This window comes from Microtus oregoni, unplaced genomic scaffold (assembly GCF_018167655.1).
Source record: "Microtus oregoni isolate MIOR12 unplaced genomic scaffold, Mior012 000055F_ref0000237, whole genome shotgun sequence".
NCBI classification, from domain to species: domain Eukaryota; kingdom Metazoa; phylum Chordata; class Mammalia; order Rodentia; family Cricetidae; genus Microtus; species Microtus oregoni.
This window is the reverse complement of record NW_024543831.1, coordinates 5,433,718-5,453,230: the sequence shown is the minus strand read 5'-3', so window position 1 is coordinate 5,453,230 and position 19,513 is coordinate 5,433,718. Positions and strand designations below refer to the sequence as shown.

Below are 19,513 nucleotides of genomic sequence, written 5' to 3'. Positions count from 1 at the left end.
AAGAAAATACTGGAGACAGGTGGCGGCGGCGAATGCCTTTAATCCCAGAACGCAGGAGGCTGAGAGTCAGGTTGATGTCTCTGTGAGTTCGAGGCCAGCCTGGTATACAGAGTTGAGTTCCAGGACAGCCAGGGCTGTTACACAGAGAAACCCTGACTCGAAAAACCGTCCTCCCCCAAGAAAAAGAACCACCCACCCACCCCCAAAAAAAAGAAAGGAAAAAGAAAACAAAAAGAAAAAATACTACTAGGCAGCTTTCCTGCTTCTTGTTACCTCTCTGCCCCACCACTAGCATACAGACTCCCCTCCGTGCTGTTACTTCTATCTCTTGAACTTTAGCTTTCAAGTGCTACAAATAAATTACCCTACTCTTACTTCAAAAAGCTGAACCTATCGAAGTAGGGTGTGGGCTATAAGAAACCGGGGTAGAGAGTTTACGGGGAAAGGGGAGGTACCGCTTAAAGAATGTGTTGTAATTTAGTTCCTCTTGGCTGTGATAAGATGCTTGGACAAAAGTCACTTCAAGGAGAAAAGTTTTAGTTTACAATCCCAGGCTACAGTTCATCTTTGTGAGGAAGTCAGCGCAGCGGGAGTTTTGAAACAGTTAAATACACAGGTAAGAGCAGGGGGCTATGACTTTCTTGCTGAGGGTATGGTGCCACCCACAGTGGGCAGGTCTTCTCACTTAATGTAATCAAGATAATATGTTAAAAACAATTCCATGGCCTAACCTGATCTAGACAATCCTTAACTGAGATTTCCTTCTGAAGTGATTCTAGATTGTGCCAAGTTGACAAAACTAAACCGTGGGCTAGAGAGATGACTCAGTTGTTAAAGAGCATGTGTGTCTCTTCCAGAGGAGCACAGCTTGCTTCTCAGCACATGTGTTGGGCAGCTGACAACCTCTGTAACTCCAGCACTTGAGGATTGGACAACTTCTTCTGGCCTCTATGGGTTTCCACATAGATTAGGCACACACATACATATGTAAACAAAAATAAATCTTCAAAGCAAAATCCCCGAGATCTTAATCATCACAGGGCAGGAAGTTTCAATTAGAGGAATAAATCTTATTGATCTTTTGCTAGTGTGATGAGTATCATTAATGTATATTTCAAAATTATTTCATTGCAAGTCAATAGTATTTGAGGTGAAGGCAGTGGATTTGATCATCCTGTAATATATACATATATCAAAACAGGACAATACAGCAATAGATGTTTCTATTTGTCAAAAGCAAGACAAAACTTAAAAAATAAGTCATTTCTTCTCTTTTGTTTCTTAGTAAATATCTGAACATATACACAATTTTTAGGTTTAATTATGATGTTTTGCTGTTTACATTGTTCAGTGTTCTTTATATCCTGTGTCTTTAATTATCTAATAGTCAATTTTTCCTTCAGCTTTTGACATTAAGACCAAAGAAAGCTTTATCATATTACTTTTTAATAGCATTATACAGATGTATTTAATTTTTATAAATTTTCATATCAATAAGGAGAAACAGTTGGCAAATATAAAATTATGCTGTCATATTTAGCTTGAGTGTTTGGTACATTAATGTGTAAATGTGAATTTCTTTTTTATGAAACTAGTTTTATTACTGCATGCTTAACCACTTTCAATGGTTTTATAGAAGAGAAATTCCAAAGATTATATACTGAGTGGAGCCAAGTTCATAGCTAATCAGTCTCATTTTAGAAACCAGGTTCTTTGCTTCCCTACTTACTTGAATTAGGTGTGACAGAATAAGGGGATATGTATTTGTAGCAAGTCTTTCTCAGTCCTGCCAGCTAGCTCTTAAAAAATGACACAGAGACTTATTATTTATTATGAAAGCTCAGCCTATAGCTTAGGCTTGTTCCTAACTAGTTCTTTTTTGATATTCATTTTGCATATATATGTATATATGCACACACGTGTGTATGTTTCCTTTTTTAATTGATTTGTATTGAGCTCTACATTTTTCTCTGCTCCCCTCCCTGCCTCTCCCCTTCCCTTCAACCCTCTCCCAAGGTCCCCATGCTCTCAATTTACTCAGGAGATCTTGTCTTTTCCTACTTCCCCCTAACCAGTTCTTATAATTTAAATTAATCCATTTTTATTAATCTACATCTTGCCATGAACATGGCTTGCTGTGGAATGATCTTTCTGTATGCTGTGAATGTATATTTCTCTCATTGGTTAATAATAAAAGCTGTTTGACCAATAGCCAGGCAGGATAAGATTAGGCAGAACAATCAAACTGAGACCTCAGATGAGGAGGGGTGGAGTCAGCAGATGCCAGCCAGCCATCGGAGGAGCAAGATGTATTAGAGCACAGATAAAGCCACGAGACATGTGGCAAACATAGATTAATAGAAATAGGTCAAAGGTAAGAGCTAGTTAGTAATAAGCCTGAGCTAGTTGGCCAAACATTTTGTAATTAATATTAAGCCTCTAAATGAGTTTTTAGGAGCTGCTGCAGGATGGGGCATAACAGAGAAACCCCCAAATACATTACCTCTTTTTCTTTTTTTAATTATCTTTTTTATTCTGTAACTCCGACTTGTTCATCTCTTGTCATCTCCCTGGCATCTATCTGGCATAATCTGTGCATCTAGATTACTCCTTCTTTTCCTTTCCCAGGAAATCTGTCTAGCTATTGGCCATTCAGCTCTTTATTAAACCAATTACAGCAACACATCTTCAAACAATGTAAAAGTATCACCCAACAGCAGTTGATGTTATGGCCTGATATTTGAAACTTGCTTTTTCCTTTGAGATAGGGTCTCATATAACCTAGGCTGGTCTTGAACTCCCTATATGGCCATGGATGGCCTTGAACTCACAAATCTCCTGTTTCCATTTCCCAAGAGAGAGCCACCACTCATGGTTTACTTTTGTAAAATAAGAAATTGTGGGCCAGCAAGATGGTTCAGTGGGTAAAAGCACTTGCTTCATAAGCCTACTTAGTTGAGTCCAATTCCCTAGAATCCACATTTAAAAAGCAGAATGTGTTGTAGGGCACACACACACCTTTAATCCCAGCATTCTTTAGGCAGAGAGGGGCAGAGGTAGGTGGATCTCTGAGTTCCAGGCCAGCCTGGTCTACAGAGTGAGCTCCAGGGCAGCCAGGGCTACACACAGAAACCCTGTCTCAAACACCCCCCTGCCCAAGCTGTATGTGGTGGCATGCATCTGCAATCCCAGCATTCCTTCAGTGAAATGGGAGGCAGAGACAGGAGAGTTGACTGAAGGATTAAAGGTCAGTTTGTCTGGAATACAGAGCAAGGCAGAAACAGTAAGAGAGACTGTGCCTTTAAACAAGGTGGAAGGAGAGAACTGATTCCTGAAAATTGTCCTCTGACTTGCAGACGCCGTGGTGTACGCGTGTGCCTTTCCCCACATACGTGTATACGGACACTAACAGCAGCAACAGACCAATACACCAAATAAAAAATTTGAGGCTGTTTGATTTTGTAATTTCAATATTTTTTTCTCTAAATGATAATAGGAAAGGTGACCGGGATCTAACTACTTATGCAACTATATAGATTGTGCCCCAATAAATGAAAGACAAAATTGGCGCCATTGTAATATTTTTGTTATTTCTGATTTCGATATACAAAGATGTATTGATAATCCATTTTAAAGTATAACTACTTGTATTCTTTTTAAAGTTTTTAAACCCTTGGAACAAATAATATATATGACTCAAAACAAAAAAAATGTGTATGTTGAGAAATATCACCCCACTCTTGCTGCTTCTAACTGCTCCTTCCCATTTGCCAGCAAGTAATCAGTTTGTTAGTTGAGTGTCATTCCAGTCTTTGTTTTCATTTCGCCTCTCTCGTTGTACTTGGTTGTTTTTGTGCTTAATAGTATAATCCAGATAGCTTGACTTGTGATTATTTGGATGCAATTTTTGTGTATCGAGTAAAGAATGCTCTTCAGCAAATTTGCATAATTAAAACATCTTTACAAGCCTTATTATCTTGCTTTATTTTGACATCAGTGTATATTATACTTTTCTTTAGAAAAACAAACAATAAGTATAATTTTCTAAATGTTATTAATATTTCTTTGCCTGAGAAATAAGAGGGTGACCTAGCTTCTGGAGACAAGGACAAAGGCTTTTCTTCCCATTTACCATCGTCTTGGAACATCTCACAGATAGGAAAGTAGTCACTTCCTTACTTACCAAAGAAATAGCTCCAGATCAAAAATAAAGTACCCTAATTTTAGAAATTAAAACTGTCTTAGATTTACCTCTGTGCTTCCTGAGAATGGATTCAACTTGAGCAGCTTCCTCAAGCTCCTGATGCCAGGGCCTCCATGCCATGAAAGACTGTATTACCAAACTGTGAGCTGACATACTCTCCCCCAACACAATTCCCCCAGTCCTTAAACCAACCAACAATAAAGAAATAAATACACAGACCCCTACTTTAATAAGTTGTAATGAACATCAGCTAACTTCATAAGTGGATTCTTTGGCATTTGCGTTGGCTTTCCATGAGAGTGACAAAGTACCTGAGATGGCAGCTGAGGAAAAAGAATGATTTGCTTTGGCACACAGTTTCAGAGGTTTAAGTTCAGGGTCAGGTGGAGTAACTCACTGCTTTTGGGCCTGTGGTAGGGTGGTGCATGGTAGCGGGGAGCATGCAGTGGAGTCTTACTATTCCTGTCAAGGTCATACTTCCAATGACTGGAAGGTCTATCATGACCTTCAAAGTTTTCACAAGCTCTCCACATGATGCTGAACCAAGGCTTTAACATTTTGGCCTTTGACAAACATCCAGATCCAAATTCCAACAGCTTTGCAGTCCACTGTGCCATATGTATTAGGTACTTAGCATGTGTTTGTTAAACTGAATTGACATAAAATGAGCTTCAGATCTAATAAAAAACAGAGTGGCCATTGTATACAAGGTACACTCGGTTTATTTTATTTTTAATAATGAATGTGGAGGAGATATGAATCATAAACATTTCTGGAGCCAAAGATGTTAATTCATGATTGTAACTCCTGAACGTGGGAGGCAGGAAGGCTGTCATAAATTTGAAGCCAGTCGAGACTATATAATGAATGAGACCCTCTTTCAAACAAAAATTAAACAAATAGACAAAACCCTTTTTCTATAGCAAAAAACAGGGACAATGCATGCAACTTCTAAGCCACGTCCCCTTCCTCTCAGGACAGACCCTGTCTCACAGCTAAATTCACTATATTTTAGCCTTTGTCACATGGATTTGTACAAATTCCAAAAGTGGCCATAGACATGCGAGGGAAGAAATTAGCACACCAATCCAATATCTCTAGTTAGATGAAACTGTGTATAAATCCAAACCCACTTTCCTTTACCATTTTCTGTTTTATGATTTCTTCAGAATTTAGGGGAAATGAGTGTTTTATTTACGGTAACAACATTAATCTGTACTTACCCTTGAATCAGGAGCATATTACTATAGCTGAATAAACATGGACATTTCAAAAAAGCCCACACATCATTCCTGTTGACTTTTGAGACAGGGTTTCCTGTGATCTATTTACATAGCTGTACTTCCAACCATTCATTGTTCTAAGAAAAAATCATGGGCATGGCTGATAAATACAACCACCGAAGATTCATTTTTTAAAAACGAACTATTTTATTTGTGGTGGTGGTGGTGGTGGTGGTGGTGGTGGTGGTGGTGGTGGTGGTGGTGTGTGTTTACTGGTGCCCATGGAGGCCTGAAGAGGACAACATATCCCATGGAATTAGGGTTACCTTCTCTGCAAGAGCAGCCAAGTGCTCTTAACCCTTTAGCCATCTCTCCAGCCTAAAAATGTGCCAAACATAGGTATTCTTTCAAAATGTAAGGAAATAGGTACTTTAGAGTGGAAAAAAGCCCAGCTGATATAAGTTTCTATATGGCCAGGCATGGTGGTGGACACCTTTAATATCAGCACTTAGGAGGCAAAGTCCCAGGCTACCTAGAGTTCTCTAGTGAATATCTGTCTCAAAACAAAACAAAACAAAACAGACCCCCCCCCCCAAAAAAAACCCAAACAAACAAAAAACAAACCAAAAAAGCCAACAAAACCAAACCCCAAAACAAGTTTCTATAAGCTAATGGAGTTCTCCTTCATATGAATAGGGTCACAAATGATTACAAACTACAAACAGTGTAACAGTATGCTTCACTAGGCAATGCTGTTATAACATACGTCTCTAGCTGGGGAGAAATTGTACATCTCCCACACGTTTCCAAGATCTTTCCGTATTTCTGACCAAGCTTGGCAGGTTGAGCAGCTGAAATCCACTAGTAGGTTGCAGCATCTCTACAGCTCTGATTAGGCAACAGTGTTTGTCTCACAGAACCAGCTCACCAGGTAGGAATTACTACGCCACCAACCACAAGCTCTGTAATTACTGGCAACCCAACTTTCAGAAAAAGACACAAGAGTATGTGATTCAAGACTCAGCACGTTCGTGACAAAACTGCCCTTTGCGGAGGTGTTTGCTACTAAGCTAAAATGTAAGCGATCCCGACAGAGGCCCCTTCCAGCGGAGTTGGTGAAAACCGCAGCTATAGTGAGAGATTAAGAACCTTTAGACCAAAACCAGAACGGATGACAGAATCAGAGTGGACAGATCAGGCAGAGCTATTTCAGTCGGCTTTAGTCGGCTGCAAAAATCATACAAGGGCATAATTTGAGAAGTTTAAAGGTAGAGTAGTATAGGCTCTAATAACCGAAACACAGCCCACACGTTTCGGCAACCTGGAATATGAGACAAGGCTTCTGCCAATGACGGGAAAGGAACATTTATGGAACACCTGATATGTGCAAAGTCATCTTTCAGACAAGAGCCCATTTAAGGACTTCTAAACGATGATGGCGGATTTGGCTTTGTAGCTCAAAATAGCACGTCACTCTCGGATTCCAAGTAAATAAGAAATATAGTCAATACGTGGAAGGGAGGGGCAGGTAAAAAAAGGGGGGGAGGTAGCAATAAGGGGAAGATGCATTTTAAAAAATTCTTAAACAGATAATCAGATTCTTTTTCCAAGTAAAACCGTTTCAACTCCGCGGCTCGGAACTAATAAAAACTAAGGAGTGATAACTCCTGGAAACAGTCAAACTTTGGTAATGAAATACAAGCGAGTCCCGTAACATCCGAAAACACGTGGCGGGGGAGGGGAGCTGGTGGCTGGACCAAGGACTTCCACTCCCACCAGCCCTTTCGGCAGCCAAGCATAGCTGTGGAGGGCAAGTCGGCGCACGGCACGTCGGAGTTTGTAGTCTTCTCCCGGCACCTCCCCGTGGGTTTGCGACGTTTAGCGACTGTGGCGCCTGCGCGCGTTGGGCCGGCGGGGCTGGGGCCGTGGCGGCTCGTGCCGGGTGATGCTAGGCGTATCCCTGGGCTCCAGGCTGTTGCGGGGCGTGGGTGGCAGGCACGGGCAGTTCGAGGCTCGAGGTGTCAGCGAAGGTGGCGCAGCCATGGCGGCAGGGGAGAGCATGGCTCAGCGGATGGTCTGGGTGGACCTGGAGGTGAGCGAGTCCGGCTGGGGGTGCGGGGAGGCGAGCCAGGGACCGAAGGACCCACCTGTTTCAGGAGGCGGCGGGGGTCCGGGAGTCAGGTGAGGCAGGTGAGCACAGCACCGGGAGCCCGAGACAGGAGTTCTGCGCGGTTCTGGGACTGTGTTGAACTGTGAGGTTTCTTTCCATCTGGGTGGAGCCATCCGTGTGTCTTCCCTCTCCACAGCCTCGACCTCCACCCAGGTGTGAATTTGCCTAAAGCTCTAGTGTCTCTGGGCTCAGGATCAAGGGTAGGGGTGAGGACAGTGACTCTGAGCGCCCCCCGCCCCCACTTCCCAGCCTTAAAAAACTAGGTTGCTTAAGCTAGTTGGTACTCAGGAGATGACTCAGCCCTACCCCTCATTCCATAAAAGAGAAAATTGAGGCCCCAGTTGAAGATTCAAGTTACTCAAAGTGCACTGGGAACAGAACCCTTTTTAGTTTTAACACATTCACACCTGGGCCTGCCTCGAGTCCCACTTTTCTCCTTACAAAAAGTATAGTTGTTAACTTTTTACGTTAGATTATGATAAAAGATCAGATGTTGGAACAAGTAGGAAACTTTCATAAACTTCAGATAGGTAGTGTTAGTGAGCTCATTTTTTTGTAATCGACCGTTGTGTCTATCTTGTTTACCTTGCGGCTGTTCCCAGGACAAACACACGTTTGCCAATAGCTCTAGCTCACTGTTTAGAGTGTCTGTTGCAGTTTCGGAGCGCTCAGAACTTACTACCTCCATACTGCCCAGGAATCAGTCATTGCTGATCCTAGAATGTAAGCGGGGTTCGCACAAAGGAACCTCTATTAAACTTGGGCAGAAGAGGCTTACAAAAAAATGACTTAATGTGTTATATGCTTTTATTTTATTTCTTATTTGTTTATTTATTTATTTGCAGATGACAGGATTGGACATTGAGAAGGATCAGATTATTGAGATGGCCTGTCTGATAACCGACTCTGATCTTAACATTTTGGCTGAAGTAGGTGATGCCGTGTAAATACATTCACATCACTTAAAGGGTATTGGGAATCTAAAGATGGCTTCTTCCACTCCGATGAAAAATTTAGTGGATTGAGGTCTCTGTAGATTAAGGTCTGCCGTAACATGCTAGGACATGTTAGAATTGGTACTTGGACCAACATTGAAGTAGAACCAATCTCCCTCATAACTGGATTAATTTTTCAGTTGAAATTCATAGAAACAAAGCTATCTTTTTCTTCAGAGGGCTAAATAGTCCTGAAGGTTCTTATGGCTATCAATAGGTTCTGTTAACGATACTCATTTTATACCCGAAGACATTGGGTTACAGAAATTTGGGGGTTAAACTGGTTAAACTGCTCTCTAAATCCAGGCATTCTCAAGTACACCTAACCAATAGTCCAGCCAGCTGTGGTCCTGTCAGGTTTGGTGACCTTTTCCAGAGTTTTCCATCTTTATATCATATCTTTGATTTTTAATTCCATATATAGTCATCCCTACTCCATAGGGGCTCGGTTCCAGAATCCCTCTGTGGGAACCAAAGTCTCATGTGCCTACATCCTTTGCCTAATGAGTACTTTGAATCACCTCTAGATTGCCTGTTGTCATTCTTCCTGTAGAATGCCTATGCAATGTCTGTACATGTAAGTAGTTTTTACACTAGGAATTGGGAAAAAAAACCCAATATACGTTCCTTACAGACAAATGCGTTAGGTCTGAGTTGGCTGAATATTCACAGACAACATCCATTGTTCCAGATGGCTGGTTGCCTTTTCAGCTGGATGTGTGCTTCCTGCATGTCTGTGTTAGGGTCCTAGACCATTGTTGATGCACTTGTAGACACTTCTGAATTTGTGTCCCAGTACCTTCCTATATCAGGTGTCTCACAAGCACCCATAACTCCAGCTCCAAAGGACTTAACAACCCTTTTCTGGCCTCCATGGTTACTCCCACCAGACACATACATACATATAGGATAAAACTGAACAACAAACAGAACAACAACCAAACCCATAGAGGAAAGAGGAGTCTTATTAATAACACATTCTCAGAGGATAGACTGGATGGATGCTGGAGCAGTAGACATCTCCTAAACCTAGTTAGGACTTTTTATTCCCTGGGTAGGCAGAGGAGGTAAGGCGTTCTTAGCTGGCATGATGCCACACACTTCGCAAGGCAGAAGCAGGCGGATCTCTGTGAATTTGTGGTCAGGCTCTTATACAGAGTGAGTGTCAGGTCAGCCAGGGAGACTGTCTCAAAACAAAAAAGAACGAAAAAGGGACATTGGAAATGACCTATCTAACATGTGGAAGAGAACCCGAGATTGTTTCTTACAACAACTTCTTTAAAATTTAAAAGTTATTGAATCAAGCACTGACCTGTAGGTTGGCTTGCTTATCTTTCTGGCTTGCAGCTGACCGATGATAAACAGTCAAGTGTTGTTATTTTACCAGCTCTGCTTAGCTTTGGCCAAAGAAGTATTTTTTCTTTTAGATTCTTTGACGACCCAAAATATGATTTAATGGATCAGTTGGTTGATCTGTACCCTGGGGGAACTTCGGGTGTGTGTCCATACAGTTGCTCATGAATAGAGGATTTGTTTAGTGGCTTAAGTCAGATGAGGATAAGGAAAATACTTAAGAGATGTCAGTTGTGTGGAAAGTGTATGTGTGTTTTATTCCCATGTGAGGGTCTGAGGAACATTTTTTTTCTTTTTTTTTTTTTTTGGTTTTTGGGTTTTGTTTTGTTTTTGCTGCTAGAAGCATCCTGTTTTGCAAACTTAATTGGATGTCTTAGGTTGCCAAAAGGCAGTCTAGAAGAAGTCAGTAGATTTGTAGTATGTCTTTTCTGTACTTTAGTTTTTTAAAATATATGTTTTGTTTCTCCACCAAGATTATCAACATCTGTTTCTGCATTTGGCTACAATTTAGTTTCAGACAGTAGGCCTATTTTAGACTAGCTGTTGAATTTCAGCTATAGAAGCTCAGCGGGGCCTTTGCTGCCGGTCCTAATGATCTGAGTTCAATCCTTAGGAACCACATGGTGGAAGGAGAAGACCAACTCCTTTCCTCAGACTTATACACACACGCGCGCGCGCGCACACACACACACACTCTTATATTCTTGCCTAGAAATAAATAAAAACTCAATAAAAATTTTTAAAAAGGAGATAAGCTGTGTTGATTAAACTTGAATTCCTCAAAGCAGTTGAAATCCATTTTTACCACCTTACTGGTCATAATTCCTTGCATTAAGTATCAGACAGTCTTCTGCAGAGTTCACATGAGTTGCCTGTAATTTCTTGCATTCTGTTAGGACCTGATGAGGAAAGCTAGACTTTCTTATGACCTTTGTCTTTTGAGGAGTGAGTAGCTTAGTTCTACTGGTCAGACTCCCTGTTAGACTCTGGAGTGCACTGGAGGGCTGGCAAGCTGGCTCAGTGAGTAAAGGCGCTTGTGACCAAGACTGATGACCTGAATTGGATTTCAGAACTCAACTGGTTAGAAGGAAAGAACTGTCTCCCACAAGTTGTTCTTTGACCTCCACGATGATTCTGTCACAAGTGTGTGTGTGTGTGTGTGTGTGTGTGTGTTTGGCGTGCAGATAAAATTTAAGGGCCAGAGAGATAGCTCAGCAGTTAAAGCAATGTACTAGTCTTACAGAGGACCTGGGTTCAGTTCCCAGCATCCCTGTTGGGCAGCTCACAGCTTATAACTCCAGCTCCAGGGGCGCCGTGCTCTCTGGCCTCCAAAGACACCAGCACACATGTACTGATACACACATGTACATAACTAAAATGAGATCTTTAAAGACTTTTTTAATTTAAAGAAATTTTTAAATGGAACTGAGAAGTTGAGGACCATTTTTTTCTTCAGATATTAGTTATGTTTTTAAAAACATTAGCTTTTTAAATATCAAACTAGAACTACAGAATATAACTTGATTCCCAGTACATATATAGCAATCTGTTGTCTATTTGATTCTCTTCCTCAGTTCTGTCCGCTCCAAAGTGTTTGTATTTTCTTCATATTTTGTATGCAGATATCAATATGTATTTAAAAATGAAAGGATATTGTCAGGGTAACAGCTTAGTCAGGAAAGTGCTTCCTGTAAAAGCAGAGTACCCTGAGTTAGATCCTCACCCCTATGTAAGAAGCCAGCCTGGTGGTGCACATCTGTAATCCCAGTTCCAGGGAGGTGGAAATAATTGGCAAGCCACAGGTCCCTCGGTGGATGGCTCCTGAGGAACCACACCCAAGATTGCCCTCTGACGCCACATGCTTGTGCATATACACCCCTCTCCCTAATACACCCATAAATAAATACAATTTGAAAGTAGGGTTATTTCTGTGATTCTTTCTTAGCTCTGGCAGGCTTAGAACCTGTCCGGTAGACCCAGCGGCCTCAAAGTCAAGGGCATCCGTTTCTGTCTCAGCCTCCCCAGTGTAGTGATTAAAGGTGTGCATCACTATGCCCAGCCTCTGTTGACTTTCCTGATGACTAATGGCTTTTCCCACCCACAGGGTCCCAACCTGATTATCAAACAGCCAGATGAGTTGCTGGACAGCATGTCAGATTGGTGCAAGGAGCATCATGGGAAGGTAACATTACCAAATAACAAGAGTGCTGCTTTGGGGATCGGTCACAAGCTTGTTGCTCCCACATCTGAGTCCTGTGCCCTTGGTGGATGGTGTTATGAAAGGGTTAGAGGAAGATGGCTTGACAAACCCGGGCAGCTGCTTGCTCGTTCACTTTTCATCTTTGGGACCTCTCGAGATCACCTTCTCCTGAATGTCCTCTTTTTCTTTCTTCTACATTCAGTCTGTCGCGAACGCATTGTGGAATTTCAAGTGTTACTCAAGTCAGTCTTATGGATAAGGTTAGACCTCGACCCACAGAGAAGGGGACTGCTGCTCTCTTAGCTCTCAGAGAATCCAGCCTTGGACTCTGAGCGCCATCTTTGCTGCTGTCTTAGCTGTCAGAGAATCCAGCCTTGGACTCTGAGCGCCATCTTTTTTGACTGTGTGGGAGTGATATTGGCAATCAGGAACACACCTTAATTTGGTTTGGAGTCTTTAAGAAACAGCACTGTGTAAATATGGCAGTTTCAGTTCAATCTTGAGCCCCCTCCTCCCCAAACCGGTCCAGCTGTGGTTATATCTGCCCATTTTTAGAAGTGAAGTTTCATTTCCGGATGCTTTTGAAAACTGACTTTATGTGTTTCTGGTGGGGCTGGGGATTCTCTCTTGCAGTCTGGTCTTACCAAGGCAGTGAAGGAGAGTACAATTACATTGCAGCAGGCAGAATATGAGTTTCTGTCCTTTGTACGACAGCAGACTCCTCCGGGGCTCTGTCCACTTGCAGGTAAAATCCAGTCCTATGTCTGTCTTGTAGATAGTCCTCTATAATAGTGGTTTAAGAGGCCAGGGAGCTCCAGAGTTCCGGAGAGCCCAGCTGAGGCCATCCTTGCCTTCTACCCACCCTGGTTTGGAGTACACGTCTCACTTTTGTGTGTTGGAGCTTGAGCTGTGAGAAACGCAGACGAATTTAGCCAAAGCTCCCCCCATATTTTTATTCTGGAAAAAACTTCCAAATGCACAAAAAAGTTGGATATTGTCATGGTTAACCTTTGTCACGTTGGTTTTCATATAATATATATATATATATATATATATATATATATATACACATATATTTTTTTGCTGCTTTTGGACATTTGAAAATAAACTGCAAGCTTTGTGATACTTCCTTCCCAGAGTCCCCCTCAAGCACCTCCTAAGAGTAAGGACATTTTGTCATGTAACAAGGTATTATTGTTGCATTGGAAATTATTAGCACCATTTAAGGATATCTGTGGTACCCAGCCTACATTTGAAGTACCCTAATGTGTCCGTTTTTGAACCGAGATTTAGTCACTGCTCATATATATTTTGTTTGGCAATTTTGTCTCTAGTCTAAAGTCATTGACCTATCTCCCCCACCCCTGCCTCACCCCTGTGACATTGACTTTAAAGAGACCAGGTCTGTTACACGAGGCCTTTTAAAGGGTTGATTGTCAGAGGAAAGGGAATGTTCTGGGAGGGCGTGTTTGCACTTGTGTATGTAGACTGAGACGGTAACTTAACACTTGAAATACAAAGAAAAGTTTGGGGCATTACATGTGAGATCATATATTGTATCATTTTTTTCCCCTTAGCCGATGCGGCTGATGTCTATTTTAAAGTTCTTGTTTAAAATCCAGTGTTTATAATATAAATCACTGTATGAAAACATGAATATGGATATGATTTGTCAAAAATATTGGAATGTAAAATAAAGGTTTATCTACCATATGATTCAATTAAATTTTTAGTGTTAGTAGTGTGGATTTTGTGACACTGGGAACAAGTTTGCACATCCGGTATGAACTTGAAAAGTGACAGATTTAAACACTTTAAGTTCCTGGAATGTTAGGCGGTCATTCTGCCCAGGAGGTTTATTGTGAGCTAGACCGATGATCTGCCGGGGAATCCATATTTGTAACCTAATCGGAAGTACTCAGATTTGATGGCGACATCAGTTTTTAGGAACTGTTTGAAAAAAAAAAATTAACTTCCTTCTTAAATGTGATCTATGAATGTTTATGTCATGCTGTACACTGTTAGAAACGCGCAGATGCGGTATGCTTCGTGTCTTTCTAGGGAATTCAGTTCATGCAGATAAGAAGTTTCTTGACAAATACATGCCCCAGTTCATGAAACATCTTCATTATAGGATAATTGATGTGAGCACTGTTAAAGAGCTGTGCAGGTAAGGGCCCTGTTTAGGATCTGTTCCATTGCCTCCTGTAGCATGTTTAAATGGAGAATTTGTACGAAGTAGTTGAATAGACTCGAGGGTGCTGAGTGGGTGTGTGTCTTCCTCGTCCCAGTCTCATTTGTACGGGTTCTTATTTATTCGGAGTGGTGAGGCGTGGGAGAAATGTCAGAAGCCTTCCACACAGCTGTCATTAAACCTTTGTCATTGGCCTCCCCACTGGGAACGTAGAGATGAAAAGCCCTTGAGTCGCTCAGTCTAGTGAGTTGACAGAGGTGTAAAAAACACCCTGAAAATAAACTGCCTGGTGACTTGTGTGATGGGAGTGTGCATGCAGAATATGGGGGCCAGGGCGAGCTCAGCGTGTTGGAGGAAAGGGGGGAGTCAGAAAGTTTTATCCAGTACACAGCCTTTTCAGTGAGACTGACAGAGGTTTAAATGAGAAGAGAGCATTCCTGAATGCAAGCAGAGATAGGAAGATGCTAAAGAATTGAAGGCACAGGGATGCTGGGATGTAACGCAGTTAGAGCCTTTGCCTAACGTGCAGGAAGTTCTGGCTTGGAGCCCCCAGCAGTGCATACACAGGAATGTTTTAGTGCACACCTATAATTTCAGTCCTGGGGAAGATGGAGGCAGGGGGATCAGGAAATCAGGAAGCCAGCCTGGGCTACATGAGATCCTGTCTCGAAAGAAAGAAAGAAAGAAAGAAAGAAAGAAAGAAAGAGGAAGAAAGAGAAAGAAAAAAGATGTATGTTAAAAAAAAATTACAGATTATTTGTTAATGTTGAAGTGGAAAGTTTGAGATTGGCGAAAGTGAGGTGAGACCAAGGCTGGACCATAAAGGGCTTGTGGGCCTGCTCAAGATGTTTGATTTCGTCTAATAAGGAACGCAGTTCCTTCGAGAAAGCGTTAACCGAAGGGTGAGAAAAATCGAGTTGTGCCGCTTAAAAAGTGGCAAGGAAAGCGGTGGGAAGAAAGGGGCCGGGTATCATCTCCGGGACTGAAAAACAAGCGAGGGAAATGGCTGTCGGGTACCGAGAAGGTAAAACATTTGCCAAGATCAGCAGACATGATGCTTGGTTCTTGGATGAGGAGTGAGGAAAGAGAAGCCAGAGAAAGGGGTTAACATTTCTGGCTGAAGCAGCTTAGGTGGATGGTGGAGCTGTTCCTAAGAGGAGCGACTAAGAGTAAGGGCTGCATTTGAGGGTGGGAGGGGAGGATGTGTGGTCTTCTGTGTATTAAATTAGAAGTGTCTGGTGGGTCAGGTGGAGATGCCCAGCAGGTAGCTAGATACGTAGGACAGAAGTTGTGGCGAGGGTTGGGTTGATGTTTAGAGACTTAGGAGTCCCCTATATTGACAGACTTGTTTAAAGAGTTTCTAGTGTAAAGAGAGGAGAAGCCTTTTTCCAGTGTTAATGACTTGAAGAGGTTTGGGGTATAGCTCAGTTGGTGGAGCCTTCCTTAGTCCCTGGGAAGCCCTGGGTTTGAATCCCTAGCACCTCAAACCAAGTGAGGTGCCTGTGATCGTGGTCCTCTGGAGGTGGAGTCAGGAGGACCAGGAGGGCAGCCTGGGCTACCTGAGACCCTGTCTCAGACAAACAAAAGTCAGTAGACAGATGACTTGAAGGTGATTGCTCAGTGTGCTTGAGATGGCTTCCTTTGAGAGTTTATAATTTTTACTGTGTATAGACGCTGGTATCCAGAGGATTATGAATTTGCCCCGAAGAAGGCTGCTTCGCACAGGTAAGATTGGGACTTTCTGAGGGCTGGCACACACTTAACCCCAGTCCTGACTTAAATAATAACCTCTCTTTTCTATTCTTTATTGGGCAAAATAGCATTGTGGAAAGATAGCTTTTCTACAGTAGTAGTCCCAAGAATCTGGCTCGGCTTCTAGATTGTGTTCTCAGCATGGTTGTTCTTTGGCAGGGTTTTGTTTTGGAGGGGGCGTTGTTTTGAGCCATATAATCTGTTACAGTCTTCAGACTTGGTTTGGAAGTAAGAGGACGCAATTTGTGACCTTTGTAGAAGCTAGCACTGTTAGCTCTCTTCTTCCAGAGGATGCAGGTGTGTGGCCATCTGAAGTCAGGACACTGTAAACTTTGTATCAGGCCATTGTGTATCTGTGCTTGCAACCTCAGGCCCACACTGTTTCTTTTACATTTTGGAGCCATTTAGAAAGAAAAGCTGACTGGTGAGGACAAAGGAAGCATTTGGTTTACTGATTTACTTACTCGATAACATTGAATACTGGTCTGGTGTATAGTTTGCAGCATCCCAGAAAGGCCAGCCCCTGAGCTAGAATGGCCTTCTATTGTGTTCACAGGGGACGTCCCCAAATGATAGTGTACTACATCAGGTCTCAGATACTTTATCAGAAACAATGGAGGTTTGGAATTTTTGGAGTTTAGACTTTTTCAGATCTTCCTGGTTTTCTTTTTACATTACTTGTGTGTGTGTGTGCACATGTGTATGTGCGGATATGGTGCACGGGTGAAGATACAGAGGCGACTTTAATAGTTGGTCATGGGAGTGGAACTCGGGTCATCAGGCTTGGCAGAGGTATCTGTCTTTACCTACTGCCCTATCTGACCAGCTCCTTTTCAGTTTAGGAAGCTGATGGACATTGTTCATCATCATGCCCCTAAGTAGATCTGAAGAAGACTTGCCTCCGAGATACACTAGACCTTTCTACAAAGAAGTGTGGCATAGCTCATGACTATATGTAAACTTAGGCCAAGATTGGGCCCAGCTTTGCCACACTGCAGGTCCTAAAAATGCTTTGAGAATTCTGGTCTGTTTTTGGGTTCAGTATTGTGATAAGAGATTATGCTTCAGGTGGTAAAGCACCTGGTTCACCAGAAGAAGCACAGCGACCTAGATTCCATCCCCAGAACCCACAGTGACGTGCTGGGTGGTGCACACTGTCCTCAGCTCTGAGGAGGCAGAGAAGGGACCCCTAGCCTTCCATGGCCGGCCACTCTAGCCTAGTTGGTAAGCTGCAGGCCAACGGGGGACCCTGTCTCAAGAGTGGGTTGGCATCTTCGAGGGTGTCATCCTTGGTTGACCTCTGACCTACAAATGCATATACACACAATGTGTAAAAAATGTGTTGTTAACTAGAGGGGATATATGTATGTATATCTCGAAATGATATTTCAAAATTATTTTTGACAGTACCATGCATATTTACCATCTCGATCATATCTACCCCTAATTCCCACCCTTCCAAGCATCACTTCATCCCCACTTCCCTTCTCCTTTGAAAGGTCCCCCTCCTAGTTTTATGGTTTGATTGTGTGTGTGTGTGTTTGTACACATTTGGGGTTGAGACAAGGTCTCTCAGTATAACCCTGGCTATCCAGGAATTTGCTGTTTAGACCAGGCTAGCCTCAACCTCCTGAGTGCAGAGTGTACACTACCACACTCATTTTCCTTTTTTTTTTAATGTTCTTTGTTGTTGTTGTTTTTTTTTTTTTTGTATAACCCACTGAGTTCAGTTAGTGCTGCCTGCTCACACATGGATGTGGGGTCATCCACCAGAATATGAGTGGCCCTGCCATGAGGAAGAATGACCCCCACCCCAGCAACCATCACTTGCCAATAGCTCTTCAGCTAGGGGTAGAAGACTATATTTTTGAGTTTCAATCCTCTATCATACCTATATGATTTAGGAAGAAAGTGGATTATTGCCTTTGTCATGGAAATGAATACCTTAAAACCCACCTCAGCACTGATGGGCATACACTGGATCCTCTGGAAGAGGCCCTGAGCCTACCACAGTGTATACATTTACTTGTGTACCATTTTCATAATCTTGGTTACCTGACTTCTCAGGCTTCAACAGCGGAGAAACAGCAGGTCAGGGAAGCAAGGCTGTTAGCAGTCATAGCGCACATTAGCATAGATAGGAGGCAGAACCCCCTTTATGAATAGGTACTCTCTGATAGTCTGATAATTGGCCTTCATTAGGATGACTGAGTCATGAGCTTCTGAGACTCAGTATATTCTGTTCAGGGACACCCCGAAGTTTTCCATAGTGTTTCCCAGACTCTGGTTCGTGGGCAGCTGGTAAGTATTCCATGAATGTGCTTGGTTACGTTGCAGAGATAGGATATGTGAAGTACAGGTTCTTCCTAGGAATCTATGTAGATATTAAATTAGTAAATGTTTTGGAGAGAACCTCAGAAAGGAAATGGTTAACTTCTTCCTAAAGTCATTTGATCCCCTCCACCTCCACCGCAGACACATCATAGACCTCTGAAATAGTGAGGATTTTTAATCTCCTACATGTAAAACATAAAATAAAGCCAACGCCAGCACTGGTGGCTTGGTACCGCCAAGGTGGTGCTTCTTTCTGCTCCCTTTCGTACCCGCTGTGGCGCACACACTAAGTGGTTCTGAGGTTGCTCGTAAGAAGCCATGATTTTCATCTCTAGGGCTTGGGACTTTTTTTTCAGTGTGGTGTGTTTGCTCGTAGGGCACTTGATGACATTAGCGAAAGCATCAAAGAGCTTCAGTTTTACCGGAATAACATCTTCAAGAGAAAGACAGACGAAAAGAAGAGAAAAATTATAGAAAATGGGGAAAATGAGAAGACTGTGAGTTGATGCCAGCTCCCCAGCTGCACGGCCCACCTAGTTCTCCAGAAGCCCCCTTCGTGTCTCTCTCCTGCTGATGACTCGGCAGAGCACCTTTTCTAAAGAAAAACACAATTTTCCAGTTAACTTTGAATCTCCAGAAGCCTCAAGCAGACAAGACATCACGATTTGTTTCTTCTAACCTGCTGTTCCCATTATGACACAGCAACTCCTTTGTAAGCTTCAGGCCACACCCACCCCCTCAGTCCACATCTGCCTTTGCTTATAGGCCATTCTTTTTGTTTGAGAAATGAATAATAAATAAAGCTAGTTCTATTGAAATGCAGCCCTTTCTGTACCATCTATTCTTTAGTAATTTGGTCATGGGGAAAGATGTTTTTTTAAGTAGTATGGCTAAGGCAGAAATCTCAAACGCGGTTGGATTAAGTTGTGTGTTTCAAACAGGAAGTGAACGTACTCTCTGATGCTTTACACATCAAGAGTTGGGTGAGGGGCTGGGTTGTGAGAGGATTTGGGCTCGTCATTATCCAATTAACAGCTCTGGGACAGACTGCTCTCCACTATGTTAAGAAATCCAGGTAAGCACGCAGG

General features: G+C 42.5%; 1 protein-coding gene across 1 annotated transcript; it reads left to right on the top strand.

Moving 5' to 3' along the window:
• Nucleotides 1-7,285: 7,285 nt before the first annotated feature.
• Nucleotides 7,286-19,247, top strand: Rexo2 (RNA exonuclease 2). The gene is made up of 7 exons (XM_041638339.1): nucleotides 7,286-7,519; nucleotides 8,443-8,526; nucleotides 12,050-12,127; nucleotides 12,779-12,890; nucleotides 14,207-14,315; nucleotides 16,011-16,064; nucleotides 18,802-19,247. The coding sequence occupies exons 1-7, from the start codon at nucleotides 7,373-7,375 to the stop codon at nucleotides 18,929-18,931; spliced, it is 714 nt and encodes a 237-aa protein (XP_041494273.1). The 5' UTR covers nucleotides 7,286-7,372; the 3' UTR covers nucleotides 18,932-19,247.
• The last annotated feature ends 266 nt before the right edge of the window (nucleotides 19,248-19,513 follow it).